Source organism: Stenella coeruleoalba (assembly GCF_951394435.1).
Source record: "Stenella coeruleoalba genome assembly, chromosome: 20".
Classification (NCBI taxonomy): domain Eukaryota; kingdom Metazoa; phylum Chordata; class Mammalia; order Artiodactyla; family Delphinidae; genus Stenella; species Stenella coeruleoalba.
This window is the reverse complement of record NC_137166.1, coordinates 48,994,016-49,019,336: the sequence shown is the minus strand read 5'-3', so window position 1 is coordinate 49,019,336 and position 25,321 is coordinate 48,994,016. Positions and strand designations below refer to the sequence as shown.

Genomic DNA, 25,321 nt, shown 5'->3' with positions numbered 1-25,321 from the left:
GAACCAGCAGCCCATACTGGTTCATCACTTTATCATCTGGTATGTTTTGCAGTTTTCTTTTTTTAAAATTAATTAATTAATTTAATTTTGGCTGTGTTGGGTCTTTGTTGCCTCATGTGGGCTTTCTCTAGTTGTGGCGAGCGGGGGCAACACTTCATTGCAGTGCACGGGCTTCTCATTGCAGTGGCTTCTCTTGTCGCTGGGCCCAGGCTCTAGGCACGTGGGCTTCAGTAGTTGCAACACGCGGGCTTAGTAGTTGCGGCACGCGGGCCCTAGAGCGCACAGGCTTCAGTAGTTGCGGCGCATGGGCTCAGGAGTTGTGGCTCGCAAGCTCTAGAGAGCAGGCTCAGTGGTTGTGGCACATGGGCTTTGTTGCTCCGCAGCATGTGGGATCTTTCTGGACCAGGGCTCAGACCAGTGTCCCTTGCATTGGCAGGCAGATTCTTAACCACTGCACCACCAGGGAAGTTGCGCTCTGCAGTTTTCAACTATGAACTTAGGTTTGGTCTGTATTAGTCTGCTGTAATTCTGCATGAGGCTGGTTGAGGGTGTTTTCCCTGGCTTTGGCCAGAGCCGACTTTCAGTTTATTTCAATGCTTGGGGTTTCCTGAACTGCTCCGTAAGGGTATACCCAAACCCCAATCAGGCCTGAAGAAAAGCCTGTGGTTATGAATTCCCTGAGGAAAAATTCCCTCCACCCAGAGCCTAAGCCAAAATGGACAAGTTTCCTAGGTATGCCTCAATGGTATCAATCAGATTTTTTTCTACCACATTCTTTCATTCAAGATATAGCCCTTCAAGGGACTAAGTTTCATGCCAGAGCCTCTGCTTCTCTAATAAGTGCTTGGCCCAAGGTCCAGCACCTGTTAAAATCCAAGGCTTTATACGATCCAGCAATCCCACTCCTGGCCATATATTCAGACAAAACTATAATTCGAAAAGATACATGCACCCCTATGTTCATAGCAGCACTATTTACAATAGCCAAGACGTGGAAACAACCTAAATGTCCATCAACAGATGAATGGATAAAGAAGATGTGGTATATATACACAATGGAATACTACCCAGCCATAAAAAAGAATGAAATAATGCCATGTGCAGCAACATGGATGGACCTAGAGACTATCATACTAAGTGAAGTAACTCAGAGAAAGACAAAACCATGTATCACTTATATGTGGAATCTAAAATATGACACAAATGAACTTATTTACAAAACAGAAATAGACTCACAGACATAGAGAACAGACTTGTGGTTGCCAAGGAGGAGGGGAAGGAAGGACTGGGAGTTTGGGATTAGCAGATGCAAACTATCATATACAGAATGTATAAGCAACAAGGTCCTACTGGATAGCACAGGGAACTATATTCAATAGCCTGTGACAAACCATAATGGAGAAGAATATGCAAGAGACTGTATATATATATATATATATATATATATATATATATATATATATATACACACACACACACACACACACACACACACGTGAGTAGAACTAAATCCCTTTGCTGTGCAGCAGAAATTAACTTGGGTCCGGGAGATTTCTCATGTTCTCTCTGAGCTCAGCTGTACCTTTAAAAGGAAGTTTGATTCTTTAAACCAGTATTTCTGGGTATTTATCAGAGGCAACCACACTGCAGAAGCACCAGTCTCAGAGTCTCCTTCACAAAACACATTCATCAGATGGCATCATTCTCTGTTTACTGGCTGTTCAATAAAGATCGAGAATCTTTACCTGGTTTAAAAGCTCAGCTCCGTCTGGCCCCTGCTAGCACAGCACTCACCACCCTCACCACGCCCATCTCCCCTGCTCTCTCCACTCAAGGTGGAGAATAGAAGGTATCACCCTCTTTTGTTAAATAGGCTCTGCCCCCTTCTGCCTCAGGGCCTTTGCATATGCTATTCCCACCGATTGCAACTCTTTTCTACCAGACCTGTTTCACCTTTTTTACACCTTCAGGGCTTGGCTCAGACTCACTCATCACTTCCTCAGGGAAGCCATCTGACCTCCCCCCAGACAAGGTCAGACAGACCTCAGTTACACCCTCACAAAGCTCCTGTATTTCTTTACGGCACTAATCACAATGCCAGAAGAATTATAGTTGAAGTATAAATTACAATTATGAAAACTATCCACTTATTTGCAAGAATATTTCAATGGCTGTCTCCCCCAGGGGACTGTGCGCTCTGCAAGGGCCCAGCCTGTGGGCACCACCAGTGCCCAGCTAAGGACAGGCAAGGAACAGGAGCTCGACAAATGTGTGGTGAATTAACAAAATACAAATAAGTGCAGAACCAGGGCAAACAACTAGGAGCCCTGATTTCCCGGCCACAGGCTCTCCTGCAATAGGCCAGGCGTGAAGGATCCCTTTCGCGGGACCCACATTCTCAGCAAAATCACCAACCCACCCGCCCCCAGCTTAGATGGCGAGATAAGAGGAACGGACCATATCAATAAATGTCTTGAGTTTTAATGAGTCTGCCATAGAGCGTTCTTCCCCACTTCTCCATCCTGGGGGCCCAGATCTCAGCTCAGGTTGGGGTAAGAGCGGGGGAGGGGAATAAATGTGAATGGGACTGAGGGACTGGGGCTGGGAGAAGAGGGACCAGGTGAGGAGCAGAAAGAAGGAGCTAACCCCAGGCCCTGAGACAAGCCAGACAGCCAAGCCCTTTTAGCATCCAGGGAACAACACGGTGACCAAACAAAATACATGTGGTCCCTATCGGCAAAGTGGCGTCATATTGTGCCCAAAGTTCCAGGGCGAGTCTGTGTTGGGCCCTAAGTGCCTGCTGGCGGCACTCGCAGCCTGGAGAGTCGGGAGGAGGCCCATCCTGTACCTGGAACTTGGGCAGAAGCCGCGATCTTGGCCTGGAGGGTGGGAAGGACACACCAACTTGGGCCTGGAGAGCTGGGAGGGGGACCTCCTCGGGTCAAGAGGGGGGTCTCATCTTGGGCCTGATGAAGAAAACCATAGGGGGTCCCTGGAGCCCATAATTTAGTACGTAAACAGGATGGGAGAAGCAAAAAGAAGCAGAACCAAACCTAAGGGTACAGCTGGACCCAGCAAACAAGATCAGGCCAAGGGGGTGGAGCTAAGCCCAAGGAGAAGGAGCCAGGAGGCGGAAGGGCAAGGACTAGGAGGAGATGGAATCAGAGCCAAGCCTGAGGAGCAGAAAAAGAGTCCAGATTAGAGGGCAGAATTCCAGAAGTGGGACTAGGGCCGGAGACATCAGGGAATCTACGCTAGAAGCAGGACCAGCCCCTGTGAACAGAAACCAAACTGAGGAAGGCAGACAGAAAGGAGAGGTGAGGCTCTGTGTACCGCTAAAATGGAGACAGATTAAGGAGTGGCTAGTTACCCAGGAGTTTGAGCCAAGCTTCAGACACACACAAGCTCTGAACCAGGGAGCAAGCGCCAGGGCCAGGGGGAGGAACCAGATGCTAGGGCCTGGCAGGGTTGCACAGCATTAACCCCCCATCCTCCCCCCTCCCTCCCCCCCCACACAGAGCATTATCCAGGGGGCGGGGTTATCTCTGAGGGTGACAGTAAGATGGGTGGGTGGCTAAACACGGCACAGAGCCAGGTCCCAGAGGCCGCAAGGCCTACCCCCAGGGCTCAGTCAGGCGGGAGAGTGGGTCACAGATAGGCCCGCGGCCCCGGGTCTTGTTCGGGCTCGGTGCCCGGCACGCCGCGGATGTCGGGCAGCAGGCGGCAGCCGGCCACGATGTCCAGGCGCTCGGCCAGCGCGCAGAGGTCCCCCCGCGCCAGGCGCACGCTGTGGGCCGCCGCCAATCCCGCCGCCTGGGCAGCCGCCAGCCTACCGGCCAGGGCGGCCACATCACGGCCCGCGCGGCGGTACACGCCGCTCACCGCGGCCGCTACGTCGTGGTCCAGCCGCGCCTGGCTCTCAGCCAGTCGGAGCTGCAGCAGCGAACGCGCGGGGGCGGGCGCCGGGGCCTCCTCCTCTCCCCAGGCCTCCCCGGCAGTCTCCCGCTGCACCACGAGCGGAGGCAGATCCCTCGGCGCGGCCTTCGGCTCCGGCTCCGAGTCCGAGTCGGTCTCCGCGGCCTCCCCGACCACCCGCAGTCCCGTGGGGCGGCCGCGCGTCGGGCCCGAGAAGACCAGGTACAGCTCCTCCTCCTCCGACGAGGACACAGAGAGCTCCGAGTCCGTCTCGGCCGCCTCCCCCGGCACCACCGTCTCAGGCCTCCGCAGCGGCCTCCGCCGACGACTCTGGGACGCCATGGCGCGAGCTAGGGAGAAGACGCGCGAAGGGATGATATGAGAGGCGGGCGCCCTGCCGTGGTTAAAAGGCGCAAGTTCTGGATTCTCAGCCCCTCCACTGACTACCTTAGCAATCTGGGGCCATCTGCTTCCCCTGCCTGGGCCTCAGTTTCCTTTTCTGCATCATCATCCCTGATGATGATGATGATGGGGGCTACTAGACCCCAGCCTCCTCAGTGTACTGATGGGAAAACTGAGGACCACCAGCTCGATCAAGGCTGAGGCACGAATACCCGGAGTCCCAAACTAAGCTCTTTCCGATTTTGCCTCCTAGCAGAGGCCACACCCTCCTCCAAGCCTGTGTCAGATTCGGAAGCACACGGGCTCCTGAGCCGTTCAGGTACAAGTGCCTGGGTCACAGAAAGGGTAACAGCCCAACTGGACTCTGGGAAGGGTGCACTAAGGGCGGGGTAGGGAGCGCTATCACCGAAGACCGTACCGAGTCACCGGAGCGCCCAGCCTGCGGGATCCGCTACCTAGCCGAAGTGCGGAGTCTTTACCGAGAAAGGAGAAGGCGGCAGCCCCAACCAATAGGGGAGCAGGTTGGGCGGGTGTTGGCGGCCAATCACCTGGGCCGCTCGCCTACCAACCAGGAAGCAAGCCCTCAGGACCAGCTTTGAGGGGTGTGTGTGAAGAGCCACGTGAATATGGGCACGGCCAATAGGAAAGCTGTTGGGCTGGCGCTTCCGCGTTGTGCTGCGAGGCGTGTAGACAGACGGGGACTCTAAATGACGAGAAGTCACGTGTAACAAGCGACTCGGCCAATGGAAATGCTCGAGGACCCGGAAACGGGGAAGAAGCAGAGGGAAGGGCGGAGATGCTTGTCACGTGCGGCCAATATAGACAAAGCAGGCCCTCCCCCTAGTCTCCCAAGTTCAGGCGCGCACCACAAGAGCCCAGAAAAGAAAGGCGGGGCTAGCCCGAAACACCAATGGAAGCGAGTGGGCGGGCTCGCGCTTAGGTGCAGGAGGCGGGGCTTGCCCAGCCGGGCCAATGAGGACAAGAGGCGCTGGACGGTTGTTAGGCAGGGAAGGTCGGCGCATGGCTGACGCGGCACTGTTCGAGTTTCTGCACACGGAAATGGTAGCGGAGCTGTGGGCGCAAGATCCGGACCCCGGCCCCGGGGTGAGCGCCGGGCCCCGGGGGGAAGGAGGCACGGGCCGCGGCGGGAAGGCCGGGTCGAGGCCCCGGGAGGAGCAGAGGGCGCGGCAGCGGCCCGGGTCGGACCTCCGCCCCGCCCCTGCCTCGCTGGGCGACCTCAGGCGCCAGCTTCCGCCTCTGCAAAGCGGGGTTGCAGCAGTGCCAGCCTCGAGGGTCGCAGCTAAACTGAGCGAGACAGTTCGAGGTCAGGCTCTTAGCTCAAAGCCTGGCACAGAGTAAGCGGGTAGCAATTACAGTAATTACGATTACTGGGTATATATTGAGAAGTCGTATATTGAGCCTGGGTTGAATCCCGCCTGCATCACTCATACAGGGTGTGAGAGCCAGTGATTCGACCTCTGTGTGCCTCAGTTTCCTCCCTTGTAAAATGAGATCATAACAGCACCTAAGACTCCGAGCGAGACATTTATTCATTCAGCAAACTTACTGAGCGCCTGCTGTATTCAGGGCACTGTTTCCCTGTCCTCGTGAAGCTTACGTTTTAGTAGGAGAGTCAAAACAAACAATAAATAAACATAGAATGTGCCACCAGCTAGTGAGAAGTTTTATAAAGACAACTTCAGCCAAGTCGGGGAAAGAAGAGAGGTGGAGTGCTGGATGGTGGAGGAAAGCCTTTTGAGGAAAAGAAGGGAGGAAGCAAGCCCCGGGGATAAGTGGGGGGAAGAGCATTCCAGGAAGGGGGAAGCCTTCTGCGAAGCCCTGCGGAAGGAGCGTGCTTGGCATCTTGGAAGTTGGCCCTTATGAAACATAAATGCTCAGACTTCAAAGCACTTATTACGATGTCTAGCACCTAATCAGCCCTCAGAACACGGAGCTCTTGTTTTAAAGTCTGTTACCAAGAAGAAAGGGTGACGGAGAGAGTAGGTGCTTAATAAGTGGGGCTGTGCTCACTTTTTTCATTATTATTCTTTCTGTGATCATCATCGTCAATATGCAAGACATTTTTATTGGTCTGTGTTTTCTTCCCAATTCAGGAGGACAAAGGTTTTGCTTGTTATCATCTCAACATAGTTTTTTCAAGTTCATTCATTCAACAGACTGTCACTAAAACCTGCAAGGTGCCAAGCCTTACTGTAGGCTCTGGGGATTATTCAGTGAACCATGCCAAAACCCTTGCCCTCCTGGAGCTTAGGTTATAGTGGGGTAGGCGGGCAAATCAGATAAATGAGTATATATTGTACCTTGGGAAATGCTATGAGAACGTTAGCGCGTGGGAGAGGGAGTGTGCGCTGGCCTGTGTTTTGGGGAGGGGGCTGCAGTGTCTCAGCACCCCATCCATCCTGGCTTTCAAACCAGAAACCCAGGAGTCCCTGACATCTGCCTTTCCTCCCTCACCTCCAGCCATCAGCCAGGCCCTTCCTGTTGTGCTGTCCAAATATGGTTCCCATCTGGCCCCTCCCTGCTTTAGTCTGGCTTCCCTCCTCTCTGCCCTGTACCAGCGTCCTCCCTCATCTTCCAGCTCATTTCACCTGTCACATCGTCACTGCCTTGACACCTATTAATCCTTCAGATCTTGGCTCAAATGTCCTCTCCTCGGGGAAGCCCTCCCTGAGCCCCCAGTGGAAGTGGGGTATCCTTGCATCACAATAAGTGTGTATCTGAATTATGTACCCATATGATCCTTCGATTCACAGCCTCTCCTCTGCCAGGCTGCCTGCTGTGTGGTGTGGATGGGGACCGGGTCTGTGTTGATCACCCCATAGTAGGTCCTCAGCATGGATTTGTTGAAGTGAGTGCAGCCCCTGTGCCACGGAGGGTGTGGGCGGGGACTGGCATTCACTTAGTATCGTGGCCCATAATAGCACCTATCGTGTGCCCTGGTGGGCTTCACATTCCTGATTTCATTTGATCCACCTAACAACCCACAAAGGTCAGCACGATCCTCCCCACTTTGTAGATGAGGAAACAGAGGCTTTTATAGATGGAGTCTTCACTGTCAAGTGGCAGAGTCAGGAATGTAACTGGGCCTCCCACTTCCAAAGCCTGTGCTATAAACTCTCTCCTGTCTTAGTGTCTTCTCTGACACTCTGGGAGGATCTTAATGGGCTCCTGTGGCCAAGCAAGTAGGGGGGACAGGCGGTTACTCAGCTCTGCTCAGCACAGGGCTTTTAGAGCGCGAACGCGCCTGTGACCGTTGGGCGTGGCTCTCTGCCCAGCTGCCTCTGCAGTTCTGATGCTGGGGTCCCACACCAGAGATTCCGGTGGAGCTGGGCCAGAAGGTGGCCCGGGCGTCAGGCCTCAGAGCTTCTGGGTGGTTCCTGTGTGCAGCCAGGGGAAGGACTACCATCTCCCCACATTCTTTCAAGCTGGGGAGCCCCGTTTCTTAGCACATCGTGGGCAGCTGCGCTGTTTTCACGCAGTCTTTTCTCTTTTGCTCCCGGCCCCTCCCCTCTCTGCCCCTCTCTTTGGTCCGGCAAGTGTCCTGTCTGAACGCCACGCAGACCTTCTGTTTCTTGGGTACTTATCGTGTCTCCAGCACAGGATTTTATCTGATTCAGTCCTCCGAACAGCACTCTGAGGTTGACGTCATCATCCCATTTTACAGGGGAGGGACTGAGGCACCAGAGAAGGAGGGCTTCTCCGACGCTGCACAGCCAGGATCAAAGGCAAAATCAGGACTCGGGCATCTGTGCCGGAGCTTGTCTGTGGCATTAGGCCTGCCCCGCCCACCTGCCCCAGAGCCCTTTGAGGAAAGCGATGGTGGCTGGTTCATCTCTGTCCCCGCAGCACAGGCGTCCAGGAGCCACAGTCATTGTTTAGGGCTTTTTGATCTCCATGTCCTGCCTGGTTATTTGTGGCTGTTGAATGGATTCTCCTGAACGGTTACGGGTTGAATGGAAGACTGGCCGGAGGAACTGGGAGGTCGAAGGGCCTTTGTTATCAGAGGGAAAAGTTCCAGGAGTCGGAGGAAGAGGCTGTGGTTTGTCCACCTCAGGAACTTTGAAGATATGTGGGCAAAGGAGTGAACCCCTCTGTGTGTGTAATGAGCTGTCATCCACTGGCCGCTGGCCCGGGAACGGCCCTGCTGGGCAGGCCCTGGTCCACCGAGGCCCAGTGAGTGCCCAGGCCAGCCCCTTCTCTCAGGAGGGCCTGTGGTGGGTGTAGCAGCCATCAGATACAGTCCTGTCCTCACGCAAGAGCCTAGAAAACCAACCAGTTCCTGGCACAGTGGACAGCAGGGGGCAGAGCCCTGGAGGGGGCGCAGTGCATCCGAGGCCACAGAGCCAGCAGTGGGGTCTCCGTGCGGGAACTGGGGCTCTGTCCTGAGGGCGGTGGGGGCCATAGAAGGTTTACACTGAGGTGTGCCAGGCTCAGATTTACTTCTCCGGAAGTCCTCCCTGGCCACGTGGATGAGACTGGATGGAGGTTGGGTGGGGAAGGGTGCTGCTGCAGGGTGCCGAGCAGCGGTGAGGAGCAGACGGAAGGCAGGTGGAGGGGGGCTGGGTGAGCTCAGAGTGTCAGCGGAGAAGGTGGGATTTGGGGCTGTCTGGGCACCACCTGGGTGCATGAGGACAGGGCGACGGGGTGGGAGGTGTGCTCTCACCCTGTCACTCACCTGGTCACGCAGCATAGTTCTTTTGGGTCTTCTGGGGCCATTCACCTTGGGGAAGCCGGAAGTCATCCCTTCTCCCTGTGCTTTTTTAAAAAATATATACAAACTTATTTATTTTTGGCTGCGTTGGGTCTTCGTTGCTGCACACGGGCGTTCTCTAGTTGCGGCGAGCGGGGGCTACTCTTCATTGCAGTGCGCAGGCTTCTCATTGCGGTGGCTTCTCTTGTTGCAGAGCACGGGCTCTAGGTGCGCGGGCTTCAGTAGTTGTGGCACATGGGCTCAGTATTTGTGGCACGCGGGCTCAGTAGTTGTGGCTCACGGGCTCTAGAGCACAGGCTCAGTAGCTGTGGCACACGGGCTTAGTTGCTCCGCGGCATGTGGGATCTTCCGGGACCAGGGCTCGAACCCGCGTCCCCTGCATTGGCAGGTGGATTCCGAACCATTGCGCCACCAGGGAAGCCCTCCCTGTGCTTTTCTTAAGGCAGGAACCAGTGCTGCTCCTTCCTGGGACGCCCTGCCCTGGGCCAGCACAGAGTGGTTCCGTGGGTGGGGCTCGAACCTCACAAATAACTAATAACTAAGGGGCCAGGCAGGCCAGGCACACAGCCCCCCACCCAGCTCCATCGAGTTTCAGTCCAGGATGGGACCAGGGGGGAGGCAGTTTGGTTTACTTGTTTTCCATTCATCCTACTCGGAGTTCTGTGGCCCTTTTCGGTCTGGACGCTTGAATCTGCCTTTAGCAGAGCACGTGTTCCTCTTAGGCTCCTTTCATTATTTCTTCTCCAGCACTGTTCCATCTCTCGCAGTCAGAGGACTCCTAGACTTCCTAGGTCTCTTTCCGCATGTCAACTTTTCTCTCGTTTTTTTCCTACCTCGTGGTTTCCTTTTTTCTTAACCATCTGTGAGGTTTTACCTACCTTCCGGATTTGTCTCTTTTTCAGCTCCCTCATGAACAAACGTTTCTTCTGGCTACCATTTCATTTCTAAGAACGTTCCCTTGTCCGACTGTCCCTTCCTCCAAGTGCCCGTGCTGCTTCGTGGATGCCCCTCGTGCCCACACTGATAAGCCTCTTCTGAGGGGTCCCCCCTGTTTCTCCCATTATCTCGGTTCCTCTCCATGGGCTGTTGTGTCAACTCGGCTGAGGCAGGCGTGGGGAGCCCAGAAACGCACTGGCTCTGGGCTGGGCTCCAGAGGCTTCCAATGGGATGGGAGTGTCCCGCCTTGCCCTCCCTCCTCAGGAATGACGAACCCCTAGTGTCTGGAGAGCTTTGGTAGGGATTGGGGCTTGAACACTGCTGAGTCCTGGGAGGCGGCTGCCAGAGAGCAGGTGGGGTTCTGCCACCCTCCTACCCCGCCCTCTCTCCCGAGTCACCCGCTCATCCTCCGCCCTTCCCTCCCCACCGCCTCTCCTCCTCCCTGCTCGCATTATTCCCCCCTCCCCACCACCCCCAGTCTCTGCAGTGCAGCAGATATTTAACTGGCCCCTTTCAAGGGCTGGGGACCATGGAGCCAACAGCAACAGCTGCTGTAGAGTGAGCTGCCGGTCACACCACCCTTGTGAGTGTGCCGGTCACACCACCCTCCGCCCTCTCACCAGCTTGTCATCCCCTGGGTGCCCGTCATCCCCACTAGGCTTGCTAGGCGAGCTCCCGGAGGCCAGTCAGGAAATGTCTGTGGGATGAACGGGGAGTCCTGGGGTCTTCCCTGTCCCTCGGGACACAGATGCACTTAGAGTGGAGCCCAGCCAGGCCCCCTCGGGTAGCTCGCCTCTAGGAGGGAGGTGACGCAGGGTGGCAGTGATCCAGGTGCTGAGATCCGCCAGCCCACAGAACAGAGCCCCTCCTTAACGGGTCTCTCCTTCCCTTTCCCCATCAGCTCGTCATGCAGGTTGACAGGTGCAGAGGCTGCAGATGACAATGACAGTAGCGCTTCCTGAGCCTGACTCAGAGCGCTTGGCTTGCACTTACCCACACCCTGGAAAGGTCCCCATTTTACACGTGAGGAAACTGAGGCACGGGGCAGCTGGTAGGGGTCAGGGGCTGATCTGGCCCCGGACCCCAGAACCAGCCACCAGGCACATGTCCCCCTCTCTGCCTCTCATGCCCCAAGCTGAGATCCCGCACATCCTGAGTCTACAAGCCCTCCCCGCAAGGCTGGCCCTGCCGTGCTGGAAGAAACCAGAGAGCGCACGCCAGTGCCACCAGCAGGAAGCTGTGTCCTTCCCCAGGCCCGGTTCTCGCGGGAAGAGCACAGAATAGCGGGACAGGGCCTGCATATCACGTAGCCCAGCAGAGCAGAGGGCCGGCACGCAGGCCGCCTCTGCTCCGACCTCCCTACGCCTGGCGCGCCCCCCCAGCGGGCCTCGGCCCTTGCCACTTCCCTGGCGCAGGGACAGCTGGGGGTGTTGCCCCGGCCGCCCACCCATCTGCCACCCACCTGCAGGAGCCAGACCTGCTCAGGTCCGAAGGACAGCCCCGTGGCTGAGGGGGCCTCTGGGAGGTGTGACCTAACCCCTCTGTGCCTGGTCTCCAGGTGTGAAATACAACCTACCTTATGGGGTTGTTAAAATTAAACAAGGGGGTCTGTACAGGGCACCCGGCACAGCGTGTGCTCGAGTCCCAGTTCCTCACTTTGCTCGTTCAGCATCTGTTTCTAACGCGCCTCCCCCGGTGTGCCTGGCCCCGTGTTGGTCACCACAGGCCGTCCTGGTATTTCTGACGCCCCCAGTCTGGGCCAGCCTCCCTCGCCTGCTCAGCTCTCTCCAGGTCACACAGATCAAAAACACACACAGGTCAGCTCTCCTCCAGCCTCGCCGTCCACACTCCTGGGCACGTGGACAGATACCAGGTGCAGCCCTCCTGCCACCCCTGTCCCTCAGCCCCTCCACCGTGAGACCCCGGCCTGCCCTCCAGAAGGCCGCTTTGCCACCACTGCCTTCACCGGGCACCGAGGGAACACTTCCCTCCCCTGTGCCCCTGTGCGTCCCTCCCAGGATTCTCAGCTAATATGTTAAGGCCTAATGATCACAGCTGACTTTTCAGCCCCCCTGCTAGCCAGAGGCCAGGGCCCATGCCGTGTGGCCCCCTTACTCGCCACATGAGCCCCAGGGCAGGTCGCCTTGAGTTTCTGGGGTAACGGGAGTGCTACTCCACAGGGTGTTGTAAGGACAGACACTGAAAGTGCATATAAGAAGTGATGGGTGTTATCAGGAAAGACTTGACCGGCAGGGTGAAGCTGAGCCTGAGGAAAACCCCCTTTTTCCTGGTATGAAGGGGAGCGGGTCCTGAGGGCTGATGGGGTTTCTGGAGGCATGTGAGGAGGTGAAGGGGCAAAGCCGGCCTGTCCTGCCAGCCTGTGCAGCAAGGCCCTCCCCTCTGGGCCTCCTCGCCCTGCACGGGCAGGGCCGGGCAAGTCTCCTCGCAGCCCCCACACCCAGCGGCTCCCGGCTCCCTCAGGTGACCGAGGGCCCCTGCGCCTCTCTTCCCTGGCCTTCTAGGGACAGAAGATGAGCCTGTCGGTCCTGGAGGGCATGGGCTTCCGCGTGGGCCAGGCCCTGGGCGAGAGGTGAGAGGTGGGCAGGAGCTGAGGTGGGGTCCCTTCCTGGGCACAGCCGGGCGGGGAGGGTACCTTGCTCCACACAGGAACCCAGCCTGGTCTCCTCCCTCTTCCTCATCTCGGGGCTCCCCCCTCCCTTGGCCTGGGCCCCACCCCAGGCTGCCCCGGGAGACGCTAGCCTTCAGGGAGGAGCTGGACGCCCTCAAGTTCCTATGCAAAGACGTGTGGGCGGCCGTGTTCCAAAAGCAGATGGACAGCCTCCGCACCAATCATCAGGTGCGTGGCCACGCCCAGCGCCCAAGAGCCGGGGAGGGGACTCCCCCGCGCGGGGCGGTTGCAGCCGGCCCAGCCCGGCCACGGGGACCTGCCCAAGCTCGAGGCAGGCACGGGCCCCCTCGGGGCCTCTGTGTCATCCTCCAGGGGAAGCCAGGAGGCTGCCGTGGGGCGTGGCAGCTGTTTCCAGCCTCCCCGCAGGCCTCCCAGGATGGGCCCCAGAGCCGGCAGAAGGCCCCTTGCGGCCGGCGGCACCTCGCCTCGGCCTGATGCTTCTTGTCCGGACCTGGTCCTAGTTCCCATTAGGAGCCCGTGCTGTGCCGGGGCCCGGCGGGCCGCTCCACGGGCCTGGGCTGCAGCTTCTCACCACCACCCTGGAAGGTCACGCACCCAGCGGGGCAGGACACCAGGCCCGGGGCCGAAGGCCCGTGGGTCCTCGTGCAGCTCTGAAGGACGGGCCCGTGACCGACCACCACGGTTTTGAGGGAAGGGTCCTTCCAGACCTCAGCCCAGAGGGGCTGGGCCCTGGGTCCTTGCTTCCCCTCCTCGCTAACAAAGGTACAGGTGCCACCCCAGCCCCCATGGGCCCCTCATCTGTCCCCAGGGGACCTACGTCCTGCAGGACCACAGCTTCCCCCTTCTCATCCGGATGGCCTCGGGTCTGCAGTACCTGGAGGAAGCGCCCAAGGTACGGGGGCGGTGCTGGGACTCCAGCCCCAGGCAGGCCCCTCCCCGAGCCCAGGACCCCGGGAGAGGGAGGGGCCCAGCGTGGCCCCCCTGGTCCTGGGTGTTGGCCTTCCCCCTCTGCCCACAGTGACCTGTGTCCCCCGCCCCCAGTTCCTGGCCTTCACCTGCGGCCTCCTACGGGGCACCCTCAGCACCCTGGGCATCAAGAGCCTGGTCACCGCCTCCGTGGCAGCCCTGCCCGCCTGTGAGTTGGTGTGGGGGGCTCCCGTCCGAGTGAGGCAGGGGTCCCCCTGCTCCAGGGGGGCCGAGGAGGTGGGGCCGGGCCACCCCAGCCCCATTTCACAGATGGGGAGTCTTGGGCCCAGAGAGTTTAAGTCACATGCCCAGGCCACACAGCTGGTACAGCGCATCCACGCCCCTGCCCCTGGATGTCCCCCGCAGCCTGCTTCCCCTGGGGCATGCCAGCCTGGAGGAGACAACCCTTGACGATGAGCTGGTCTAGTGGTTTCGAACACTCTTCCCGGTGCGGGAACCCAGGTGGACATAATGGAAGTCACCCGGGTTGGTGCTGTGCTGAGGGGCTCCACAGGCAGCTAGGCCCCATGGAACTTGCAGCCGGCGTGATGGGCTGTCCTCCTGACCCCCGGGTCCCCGCTGGCCCACAGTGCCCTCCATCAGACAGGCCGAGGCCCCACCCTTACCTGGGGGCAGCCTGCAGCCAACCCTCTAGTCCCCTTCCCTCCAGGTGTCTTGCCCTCTGCCAGTCCCCAGGCCCACTCATCACCGGGGACCTGGGAGGATCTGAGCAATACATGCCCCAGAAGCCCGTGCCAGCCCCTTCCCCAGCAACCGACATGCTTGGCCTTCATGCCCCCAGTCACCCACACAGCCATGGGATGCAGGCCAGGTGGGCAGGAAGCATCTCCACCCTAGACCGTGAGGAAGCTTGAGGCCCAGCTGAGGCCACCTAGGCTGTTGGCGCAGGGCAGGGATGAACATCTCTGAGCTACGGGGATGCTGCCTCTCCCCTCCGGTCCCAGCCTCAGGCTAAAGCTAGCCCTTCTCTTCCAGGTAAGTTCCAGGTGGTGATCCAGAGATCCTGAGGGAGCCCCAGGCGCCACCCCATCCCGGGGACCCAGCTGCTGCCCGTGGTGGTGGCTGGTGCTGGGGAGACGGGGTCCCCCCACCGCTTCAGGGCCTCATAAGCCCTCAACAAATGGGTGTCATAGGGAGGTGGGGGTGTCCCGGGGGCAAGGTGGACCCCGCCCCAGTCGGGGCTGGTGTGGAGGGAGCCCACATCGGACACGTCCCTCCACATGGCAGGTGCTCAATAAAGGTTCTGTACGTGGGACCAGATTCCAAGTGGAAGGTGGGGGTCACGCAGGGTGCTGGGGGCAGGGTCATCTGCAAAGGGACTGTTTGTGTCACAGGTCCTGCGGGGGAAGCAGGCTACCCTGTGTGGCTCCCCAGCCCACATTTCCTCCTCTCCTGGGCCCCCTCCTCCTCAGCCTCAGCCCTGCACACCTGGCAGCGGAGGGTGGCCCCTGGTGCTGGCACCCTTGCCAGCGTCAAGTCTGGGGCCGCTCTCCTCCCAGCGGGGCCCACAGGACGGACCTCTCCCTAGGAGCAGGGCCAAGGGCCCCCAGGGTGCTGGCAGGGGTGGGCTGGGCTGGGGCTGCCAGGACCAAGGATGGATGCAGGTGAGGTGGGCCAGACACCCTCGGCTCCCCCAAAACACACACACACACACACACACACACACACACCCCTGAATACACAGTTCATGTGCCTGGCGGATGCGAGTCATACCAAGAAAAGAGCAATGGCCAGGCTGACCAGTCCCTGGGCAGCTCGGCCTCCATGCCTGGACCCCACCCCCTGCCGCCACCTCCAATGTTTACATTCATAGCATCCGAGGGCATCACCCGTCTGGACTCTGCCAGGCTCTGCCACTTGCTGCCTGATGTGGGTAAGTACCCCCACCTCAGATCTGCACGCTGAGGCTGCGACAGACCCAGACGGGAGGAGGAGGGGTCTCCTCAGTGGGTGGGGCTCCTCTGCAGACACCCCATCCGGCCCCTCCCCAGCGCACACAGCTGAGCACCGCGGGTCCCTGGCCTGCCTCCGTGCATTTGCACATGCCATCCCCTGCCTGGCCCACTCCCCAAACTCCTGCTCCCTCTCCGGTGTCCAGCAGCCACCAGCCTCAGCTGCCCACCACATCCCTCGGAGCAGTTGCTCACTCGCCCGGCGCCTGCAGCCCTGGGGGGGTGGGGGGGCTCCTAGACTGCCTTGTCCTGCCCTGCCGCCGTGTTTACTTGTTTACGTCCCGCCGCACTTCCCTGTGGGTCCCTCTGGGTCCCTCAGCTGGGTGCTGGCACTGTCCAGCACAGAGCCTGCAGATGTTTCCCAAATGAATCGCAGTCACTCAGCTAAACTGTGTGCGCACGGACAGGCGGGGGATCGGCCCAGCCCTGCCCTCAAGAACTCCGGGCTGTCCTGGAGGATCCCCCCCAGACTCACCACACCCCCACTCAGACACACCAGCCTGGCCTCCCTGATGGGGCAGGGGTGCTGGGAGGGGGGCAGAGTCCTAAAGTGGCAGAGGACAGGGAGGAGGAAGTTGCTTGAAAGCCTGGTGAGGGGAGAGAGAAGTAGCCCAGGGGAGGGAAGGGGCACAGCTGGGCTACAGGGGGCAGTGTCTGGTCACTGGGCACAGCTCTGTGGTTGCCTCCCTCATCTCCCGGGGGAACGAACCTCTGTTCGACCCATCACGCCAGCAGCAGCCACAGGGAGACAGGACCCTGGAGAGCAGAAGGGCCCCCCCCACACGCTGTGTCTAAGGCACCTCCTGCCCAGCCATCCCCACCCCCAACCCCGCTCTCACCTCTCGAAGAACGTCCACAAGGCACCTCCACCTACCCAGCACAAACCACTGCCTGCAAAGCCTGGCTCTGCCTCCCTAAGACCCGGGGCAAGGGACTCCCCAGTCCAGGCCTCCGTTTCCTCACCAGTAAAGGGGGCATCACCCCCGCCCCACTGGAGCGTGGCAACGAGGAAAGAGGTTACTGAAGATAAAAAAGCATGTTGGGACTTCCCTGGAGGTCCAGTGGTTAGGACTCTGCCCGTTCGCTGCTGAGGCTGGGTTTAATCCCTGGTTGGGGAACTAAGATCCCGCAATCCGCGTGTTGGAGTCAAAAAAAGAGAAGCATGTACGCTGAGCACGGCTCCTGGCGAGGCTGGAACGCGCGTGTCGTCGTCATTTTACGTGAAGCATCTGGAGCAGCTGGCAAATGGGCCAGCTGGCGCCACCGTTGCTGAGCACCGGGCTCTGGGCTCAGGGGACTCCTCCTGACAACCACGAGAGGCAGGCAGGGACGCCGGCCTGCTCAGCCACGAGGAAGCCGGGGCTCAGAGAGGTGAAGTCACCCGCCCGAGCTCACACGGCGGGGCCCTGGGGGAGCTGGCCCCTGAACCTGGGGCTGCATCTTCTCTGGGCCTGGACTCCAAATCCGTACCCTAGCTTCCCTCCCTCCCACAGCGTAAGTGCCCAGACCGGCAGACCCTCCAGCGGGTCCCGCCCTGGGCAGCAGCGTGGCCTGCCATCCCCATCCCTTACTGGGGTACCGCGGTGGGGTGGGGGGGCGGCGGCAGCCCCCAGTCCTTGAGAGCTGAGCGCACGGGACAGGGACTGCGCAGGCTTGTTGGGAAGGGGCGGGGACAAGGTGGGCAAACCGGTCGGGCCACTGGGCTCCTGGCTTCCAGCTCCCGGGCCTCTCACCAGTCTGGCCTGCGCCGATGCTGCCAGACGGTGGGGCTGGCACAGCGGCTCGGCTGGCGGCAGCGGCGGGGCAGGGAGCTGGGGCCGCGAGGCTGCCATCAGGTATGGGGGACCCCAGGCCGGGGGGATGAGGTGGGCAGGGGCCACGCGCCAGGCCCCCAACCCTCACCAACTCCAGCTCTCACCCGTTTCCTCTGCCCCTCGGGTTCTCCCGCGCCTGCCCCCTCAACAGCCTCCCTCCCTCGCTTCCGCGCCTCACATTTTCAACCCAGTGCCCCCCGCCTCATCCCCAGTTTGCTCAGCCTCTCCCCAGACTGGACCACGCCGACTTCATCTGCTCCCCTAGAGGCCCCTCCCTCCAACCCCTCATTAGGTCCCAAATGTCTCAGCCCTGACATTTCAGCCGCTCGCCTGCCCGGTGGCTCACTGCTCCCCGCCTCTCACCGCACTGGTTTCAAGTCCCTTCAGAGGGTGCCGGCCTCCACCGCCCACAGCGCACCCGCCCAGTACCCAGCTCCCCCCTGATCTTACTCAGCCAGCCCCTGGCTCCCAGCCCACGTCGGCTCAGCACCCACACTGTCCCAGCCTCTTGGAAACTCCCAGCAGCTCCCGAACACCCAGGCCTTGGAAATCTCACCCACCCCGAATTACCCCCCAAGCGTTCTCATCCTCGCGCGCCTGGCTGTCCCGTCCCCCCATCCTGACCTCTCCCTGTTACTCTGAAGAGCACCCCCATGCCACCTGGGTAGCCCAGGACCCCAACATCCGGGATGAGGTCTCATCTATCGCAGGTCTCGGGGCCGTCCGGTGGGTGGGTTCTCGCTGCTGGCGCCCGAGGGGGCTGGGTACTGAGCCCGCCTCTCGTCCCCACCCCCAGCAGGCCCCCCGCCGCCATGAACCAGCACTACACCATCCACTTCGCCAAGGGTGCCCTGCCCCCCCGGACGCCCACCAAGCGCTACTGCTCGGACAGGGAATTGGGGCACCAAAAAGGTAGGGGTTCAGTCTGGGCGGCCCTGATCGCAAGAGAGACCTGTGAGTGGGGGGCTGCTGAGCGGATGGCCAAGCAGAACTTCAGGCCCCCGGAGGGAAAAGCCACCGGCACTCACCGTGGAGGCATCTGCACAGGGGGCCGTGGGGACCGTAGGCCCTGGGAGGCCGGAGGTGGGAGCCTGGGCTGGGGATGCCAGCAGTGGGGGCCCATCTGGCCTGCCCCTGCCCCTAGCGTGGACAGAATTCCCTCCCCAAATCGCCAGGCCTGTGGGGACTGCCCCACAACCTGGGGGGAGCAGTGCGGTGGGCGGGAGGGGTCGGAGGGCAAGCCCGCAGCCCACACTGAGTGCGTATGAATGAGGAGGGGGTCCAGCCGCCCATGGTGACCGCAGTCGCTGTTGCTCCGGGCGAGGAGGGGGCAGCTACTCCCGTCAGGGCTGATCCAGCCTCCTCGGGGCCTCCCAGGGCAGCCCCCTTCCTAGTCCCCACCCTGTCCCCCTCCACAGTCACGTCTCGTCACTCTGGCCTCCTGTGGACCAGCCAGGCCAGCTCCCAGTGGAGTCCTCTCCGCCCGGCCCCCCACTTGGGGACACCCCAGGGACCGAAGAACTTGGGGTAGCAGAAGCTCCGGGGGCATAATCCCCCCTCTAGCTCCTCACATAGCTGAAGCCCAGGCCCCTGCACCTCTTCCCACCCCCCACCCCCTGCCCCAGCCGTGGGAGAGGGCAGGGCATGGCCCCGCCTCGGCCCACAACCCCTCCTCGTCTTCTGACTTCTCCTGGGCCTCAGCTGAGTGACGAGCCCCAGCCTCCTCCTGAAGACCTGACCTGGTTCCTGCCAGTGCCCCTCAGGCCCAGTCACCCCCCACTTCCTTCCTTCCAGGATGCTGTCACCAGTAGTACCATGACCCAGCGGCACCTCAAGCCTACAGGCCCTGTCGCCACCCCCCAGGCATGCTAGGCCACCATGGGGTGGCGATGGCTGTCGCCGGGGCCTCCAGCCCCCTGTTCTGCAGCGGCGATCCCAGCCCGCACTTCCCAGCCCCCCATGGCAGCGGCTCTGCCCCGCTCACGGCACCCAGAAGGGGCCGCCCGCAACCACTACCACCCCCATGCAACTAGCCAGCACCCCCCAGCCGGCCCCCACACGCACCCCCTCACCCGCTGCGGCACGCACCACAGCCAGCAGCGGCCCAGCCCTGCCCTCTGCAGCCAACGCCCTCCTGGAGCCCAGGAGGCCCGCAGACACCTGGCACCTGCCTGACCCCGTAAACCGTAGCTCCTTCACCTCCTACAGGTCCAGAGCTCACCCAGCCTTCCCTTGCCGGGGCTCTGTCCCTGCCACTTCGCCTCCCACCTAGGCCTGGGGCCTGCCCTCCTCAGCCCTCACTCTGGTTCCTGTCTGGGAGGGCGCTCATCCCTGACACTGGGCCTCTGGGCAGCCGCTGCTCCTTCACCCGTTGGGATCCAAGGCTTCCAGGCCAGGCCCGTCCATGCTGCCTCCATCCCGGGCGGGCCAGGGGCCCGGGCCCCAGCTTGTGACACCCTTGCTCTGCTTCCTCTCTCCCCAGCCCTCCTGACTTGGGGCAGCGGGGGATGAACACCAGCTTGCTCTGGTGTTGGGGAGTGCAGCTGCAGCAAGAGGTAGGGAGTGGCCCGAGGGACGGAGAGAGCAACACAGCCATGGGAGGGATCCACCCACCCACCCACTCATTCATTCATTCATTCATTCACTCTGTGACCAGGTACTGGTCGCCTACAGGGGCGCCAGGCTCTGTTCTGGGGGTGTCACAGGAAGCAGGGCAGACAGAGATCTCTGCCCTCGTGGAGCTCACGTTCTATAGGCAGTGGCAGGAGGCAGGTACAGGAAAAAAGATAAACAGGGAAGTTCAGAAGTGTGTCGCCGGGTGACAACCACGTTGGGGGGGAAGAATAAAGCAGGGAGAGGAAACGGGGTTTGCAAATTAAACAAGGGCATCTGGCGAGGCCCCATCAAGTCTGCATTTAAGCAAAGATGGGGCAGTTCTCTCGAGTAAATAGCAACAGGATCAGCAAGTGCAGACTCTGAGGTGGCCTGTTCACGGGGCAACACGGAGGGACACGCGGCTGGATCAGGGGAGGTGAAGACGAGGGTCAGACGGGCTCCGAGAGGGTGGAAGGTGGCCTCGCGGACGTGGTGAGGGCTCAGCCTTCTCCCCCTGGGGAGGTGGGAGCCACAAGGGCCCAGAGCTGACTCGGGATGTGACCTGAGAGTTGACTGTGGGAGGAAGGGCGGAAAGCAGGAGTCCCGGCGAGGGGTGCCGGCAACCTGACCAGGGAGGTGGCAGTCTCCAGGTCGGGTTTGAAAGCAGAGCACAGCTGAGTGGGGACTCGGCTCCAGGTCAGGCACAACCCCGTCGCTATAGCCTCGGGGCCTCGATGCCCATTTCACACACAGGTTGGTAGAGGCTCGGCGAGGTGAGGTCAGCCACTGACCAGGCAGAGCAGGCTCAGGTCCTCCCCAGCTGCCACCTCAGCTGACCTTGGCCCGAGTCTGCCTCCTGCCCTCCCAGCTGTGCCTCCAGGCCCAGCGCTGGCCCCCAGCGAGGGATGGATGCTGCAGCCCACCAGGCCTCTATGAAAGTGGGCGTGTCATCCCCACCACACACCGTGAGGCTGGCCTGGCCTCCCCCCCTGCCCTGCCGCCAACTGAGCCCTACCTTTCTGGTGCCCTGACAACAGGTCCAAGGTGCCTCCCAGAGGCATCGCTCTGCCTGGGTCATGCGGGGAAAGGTGGCGGGGCCAGGACCAGAGGACGCGTCTGCCTGGGGCTCAGGGCGGAACTAGTGACTTGTGGGCACAGGGGTGGACAGGCAGCCGAGGAGCCTGCCCACGCTCGAGTCAGGCTAGCAGAGCAGAAAGGAACGGACTCGGCGGAACTTTTGAGCGTGTACAGCGGTATCTTAGGGCCCGGGAGTCTCAAGAAAAGCCTGTGGGATTTTCCCAGGGGAACCATTATCCCGGTGACCTGGGGCCAGGGCAGCCAAGTTCCCACACACCTCTGGGCCAGGGCCAGGTGGGTCTGGCCTCCTGGCCTTTGCCTGGTGGATCCGGGGCCCAGAAGGGCACATCTGGTCCTGAAGGAGGGGGCTGCCTGCGGCCGCAGAAACCCTCTGTCGGAGGGTTTGACCTGAGTCATGGCTGGGAGTCAGGGAGGAGGGGTGCCGGTGCCGGGAGGGGCTGAGGGCGAGCACTCCGGAGGGTAGACGGGGAGCAGGGTGGTGCCTGGACAGCGTCATTGACTCAGTTTCCCCACCCCCGGGCCCCAGATATCCTGACAGAGGATGACGTCTACTGCAGCTGCCTGGCCAAGACTCTCTGCCACGTGCCTGTCCCTGTGACCGTGGGTTTCTACGCCCCCTTTGGCTGCCGCCTGCACATGATGCTGGACAAGATCATGGGTGAGGATTAAGGGAAACGGAACATTTGGTCCCTGCCCAGCCCCAGGCTTCCCTAAGACCTGCTCACCCCTGAGGCCAGTCCGCCAGATGCCCATAAACCAGCATTTACCAGGTCCCTTCCTATGCCTTTGCCCCCCTCCCCCCCCAAATCCACTGCAAGGAGTCTTTCTAAAATACACATCTAGCCCTGTCCTTCCCCTGCTCAAAAGCCTTCCACGGCTCCCCGTACCCTAGGGAGAAAGCCCAGGTTCCTCGCTTGGCTCCTGCCAAGTCCCTCCAGACCTCTGTGCTCCTCGGACCTATCTCCTCTCCTCAGCCCTGGCCGAGGGCCTGGCGCCCACAAGACCCCTGACAGATAATGTTAATTGAAGACATGAGCTGAAACTTAGTCTGGTTCAAACGCTGCTGGAGCTCAGACCCCAGCCCCAATCATGGCCAGAGAAGCCGGAGGTGACTCACCTCCGTGTGCCCAGCCCTGGTGAGCACCTATCGAACAAGCCCATGTCCTGCTCCTGTGTTGTCACAGAGCAACAAACAAGGTCCTGGAAGGAGAAAAGATTCAGCTCTAAGGTAAAAGGAAACAGAGCTTCTATTCTGCGCTGACTCCGACTCATTCCCACTGGCTCACTCACTACCCTCACAGCAGGCAGATCATGTCCCCAGTCTCTCATGATCCATCCTCCAGACATTCCTCCCAGCACTTCCTCAGCACCCAAGGGACACAGGGTGGCCCAAACAACCAGGGCCCTGCCCTTCCTGGGCTCACAGACCAGCGTGAGAGACAGAGCTGTCCCCAGACAGGGATGACCCAGAGAGGGCAGGACTGCAGTGGGGGAGCCCAGGGTCACCTGACCCAGCTTGGGGATCAGGGAAGGCTTCCTGGAAGAGGTGATAACTGAGCTGAGAGCTGGAGGAGAGGCAGTAAGCCAGGAAAACTGGACCAAGGGTGTACACTTGCTGCCCAGCATTTCTCTTCCTCAGCACCTGGCATGCATTCTTTCATTTCTTAGAGCCCTCCCTGCCCCCACCGGTCCTCTCTCCTCTGGGGGCTCTACTTCTGCCCTCCCCTGACCCCCCCAATTCCCCCTCAGACCCTTTCCTGTTCAAGCCTGGCTCCAGGCCTCTCCTTCTGCACTTCTGCACCTGCCCAGCACTTGGAGACGGGCCCTGGCTCCCCGTCTAACATCCAGGCCCTGGCCTGGCCTAAGCCGGGTCTAGACGCTCACACCTTCCCCTGCGCCCTCGGTCCCGGCAGCGCTGATGCAGCAGGAGGCGACCCAGAGGGAGGCCGAGGAGCTGCGGCACGTGCAGTGGCAGCTGAGGCCCGTACGGGGCTGGGGCTTCTCGAAGCTGCTGTGGTACCTGGTGTTCCTGCAGCCCATCATCACCGAGTTGCATCTGCGGCGCAAGAACGTCAAATTCCTCTTCATCCGTTTCAGCGCCTGGCAGTACGCAGGCAGTGACAAGCTGTGGGCCGGCCTGGTGGCCACGCTGTGCGAGGGCATCCGCCAGCAATACGGCGCACTGCCCTTCAGCTTGTACTCGGTGCTGGGCAAGAAGGCGGCCACGAGGCTGGACTACCACCATCGCGAGTGGCACTGCCGGAGACGAGTGTGCCTGGCAATGCTGGGGCTGCTGGCGGCGTTCAGCCTGGGCATGAGCCTGCTCTACCTGTCGATGAGCTCCCACGTACTGGGCCACGGCAACATGTTCCGGGCATTCGGCGGCGCGGCCACCACGCTTTCGAGCTCCGGGCTGCTCATGGCCTTGTTCTCGCTGGGCAAGCACTTGTTCGTGAGCCAGCGCAAGAGAATTGAGCGGCTGGTGTCGCAGGAGAGGTTCAGCAGCCATCTGGGATTCATGTGCGAGGTGAAGAAGGAGGTGGGGCTGCTCACCGACTTCCTGTGCTTCCTGGAGATCTACCAGCGGCGCCGGCTGCGCGTCGTGCTCGAGATCACAGGGCTGGACACGTGCTACCCGGAGCGCGTGGTGGGCGTGCTCAATGCCATCAACACGCTGCTGTCCGACAGCCACGCGCCCTTCATCTTCATCCTGGTGGTGGACCCCAGCATCCTGGCCGCGTGCCTCGAGAGCGCCGGCTCCATGAAGGGCACGGCCGACAACGGTTACCTCTTCCTCAACCGCACCGTCACGCTACCCTTCTCCGTGCCCATCATGGGCCGCCGCACCAAACTGCAGTTCCTGCACGATGCGGTGCGAAGACGCGACGACCTGCTCTATCGCGAGATGACGCTCAACGTGAGGTCGCGGGGCGGGACCGGGGGCGGGGCGGGGACCGGGGGCGAGGCGGGGGCGGGGGGCGGAGACGTCGCGCCGCTCCTGGAGATGGAGGGGCCGGCCCGGGCCGAGAGCGCGCAAAGCCTCCTGGAAGTAAAGGCGACGCGCAGCATCCAGGAGGCGCTCTGTTGCCTGCACGACGAGTACGACTGCCTCATCGATTACGTGCCCGACAACGTGGTGTCCATGCGGCGCATCGTCAACACCGTGCCCATCACCGTGCGCCTGCTGCAACGGCAGCAGGGGGACTTTGAGGGCCTCTCGCCGCGCCAGGCCGTGGCTTGGGTCGTGCTCGCCAACCAGTGGCCGTGCCGTCTCAGCTGGGCCCTGCAGTGCCTGGAGGACCAGCAGCAGGCAGGGAGCGCGCCCGAAGCCTACGCGCCCCTCTGGGACGTGTTCTGCGACCACAGCCTCGAGCTGCACACCATGACCGCGACGTTGCAGAAGGTGCTCGACCTGGACGGCGACCCCGAGCTTTTCCGGCGCTTCCTGGGCGCTGACTTCCCCTTCACCGTGGCCGAGGCGCAGAGCCTCTTGCGCTGTACGGTTAACCTGGACCACTCCATACGCCACCGCATGGGCCTCATCCGGGCCGTCAGCACGCTCAAGACGCCCCGCCCGCCCGAGTCCCCTGCCCGCAAAGACCCGCACGCCGCCAGCGGAGCTAACCACGCCCCCGGGGCGGCCTGGGCAGGCCAGGCTCCTGCGCGTGTCTGCGAAGCCCACCAACCCCAGGACGGGGGCAAGTCCAGACCCATGGCCTGAGTGCCCTTCACTTGGGGTCAGTCTAGCCCAGGTGGGCCTTGAATGGAAGACCTTGGGCGCAGCAGAGGGCAACACTTCCTTCTGCCCAGATGAGGGTGTAGGGGGCCTAACTGGGTCCAAGTCCCAGGGTCCAGTGTCCGGAATGAGGCCTGTGGTGGCCACATTCCCCAGGTGAATCTGTGAGCCAGAGAGAACTGTTGGCAGTAGCCACCAGGAGTGGGGCAGTGTATCAGTGACAGCATCTGAGAGCCCGGGCAGAAGGACCCATGAGGAACTCGGGGTTCAAGTGCAATAAATGAAGATGTAAAAACCCCAGATTGGTCTTCATGCCCCAGTCTTCCCAGCTCAGTGAGGACTGGCCACCAGACCTGCCCTGTTCTGCCAAGCCCACTTCATCCCCAGGGAGTCGGGCAGCCTCAGCTGGCAGCCTGCTCCCTGGCATCCCAGACGCGGGAGTGGCTGTGGGGGAAGCGGGCGAGGCTGCGGAGTCAGGGGAGATGAAGGACAGAGGGATGCGCC

General features: G+C 60.9%; 3 protein-coding genes across 5 annotated transcripts; 2 read left to right on the top strand and 1 right to left on the bottom strand.

The window, feature by feature from the left end:
* Positions 1-2,459: 2,459 nt before the first annotated feature.
* BLOC1S3 (biogenesis of lysosomal organelles complex 1 subunit 3) lies at positions 2,460-23,182 on the bottom strand. 2 transcript variants are annotated; one of them, XM_079907216.1, is made up of 3 exons: positions 23,102-23,182; positions 22,199-22,281; positions 2,460-4,265 (listed from the first exon to the last, which is right to left on the bottom strand). In XM_079907216.1, the coding sequence occupies exon 3, from the start codon at positions 4,255-4,257 to the stop codon at positions 3,649-3,651; it is 609 nt and encodes a 202-aa protein (XP_079763342.1). In that variant the 5' UTR covers positions 4,258-4,265; positions 22,199-22,281; positions 23,102-23,182; the 3' UTR covers positions 2,460-3,648. The 2 variants fall into 2 exon arrangements, with proteins under 2 accessions (XP_079763342.1, XP_079763341.1); XM_079907215.1 differs by lacking the exons at positions 22,199-22,281; positions 23,102-23,182 and adding an exon at positions 4,736-4,793.
* Positions 4,786-15,195, top strand: TRAPPC6A (trafficking protein particle complex subunit 6A). The gene is made up of 6 exons (XM_079907217.1): positions 4,786-5,421; positions 12,508-12,575; positions 12,725-12,842; positions 13,444-13,527; positions 13,677-13,770; positions 14,598-15,195. The coding sequence occupies exons 1-6, from the start codon at positions 5,290-5,292 to the stop codon at positions 14,627-14,629; spliced, it is 528 nt and encodes a 175-aa protein (XP_079763343.1). The 5' UTR covers positions 4,786-5,289; the 3' UTR covers positions 14,630-15,195.
* NKPD1 (NTPase KAP family P-loop domain containing 1) lies at positions 15,268-25,162 on the top strand. Of its 2 annotated transcripts, XM_079907213.1 has the most exons (5): positions 16,364-17,068; positions 17,292-17,409; positions 18,185-18,300; positions 21,608-21,739; positions 22,995-25,162. In XM_079907213.1, exons 3-5 carry the CDS (start codon positions 18,201-18,203, stop codon positions 24,800-24,802), a joined length of 2,040 nt encoding a protein of 679 aa, XP_079763339.1. In that variant the 5' UTR covers positions 16,364-17,068; positions 17,292-17,409; positions 18,185-18,200; the 3' UTR covers positions 24,803-25,162. The 2 variants fall into 2 exon arrangements, with proteins under 2 accessions (XP_079763340.1, XP_079763339.1); XM_079907214.1 differs by lacking the exons at positions 16,364-17,068; positions 17,292-17,409 and adding an exon at positions 15,268-15,495.
* The last annotated feature ends 159 nt before the right edge of the window (positions 25,163-25,321 follow it).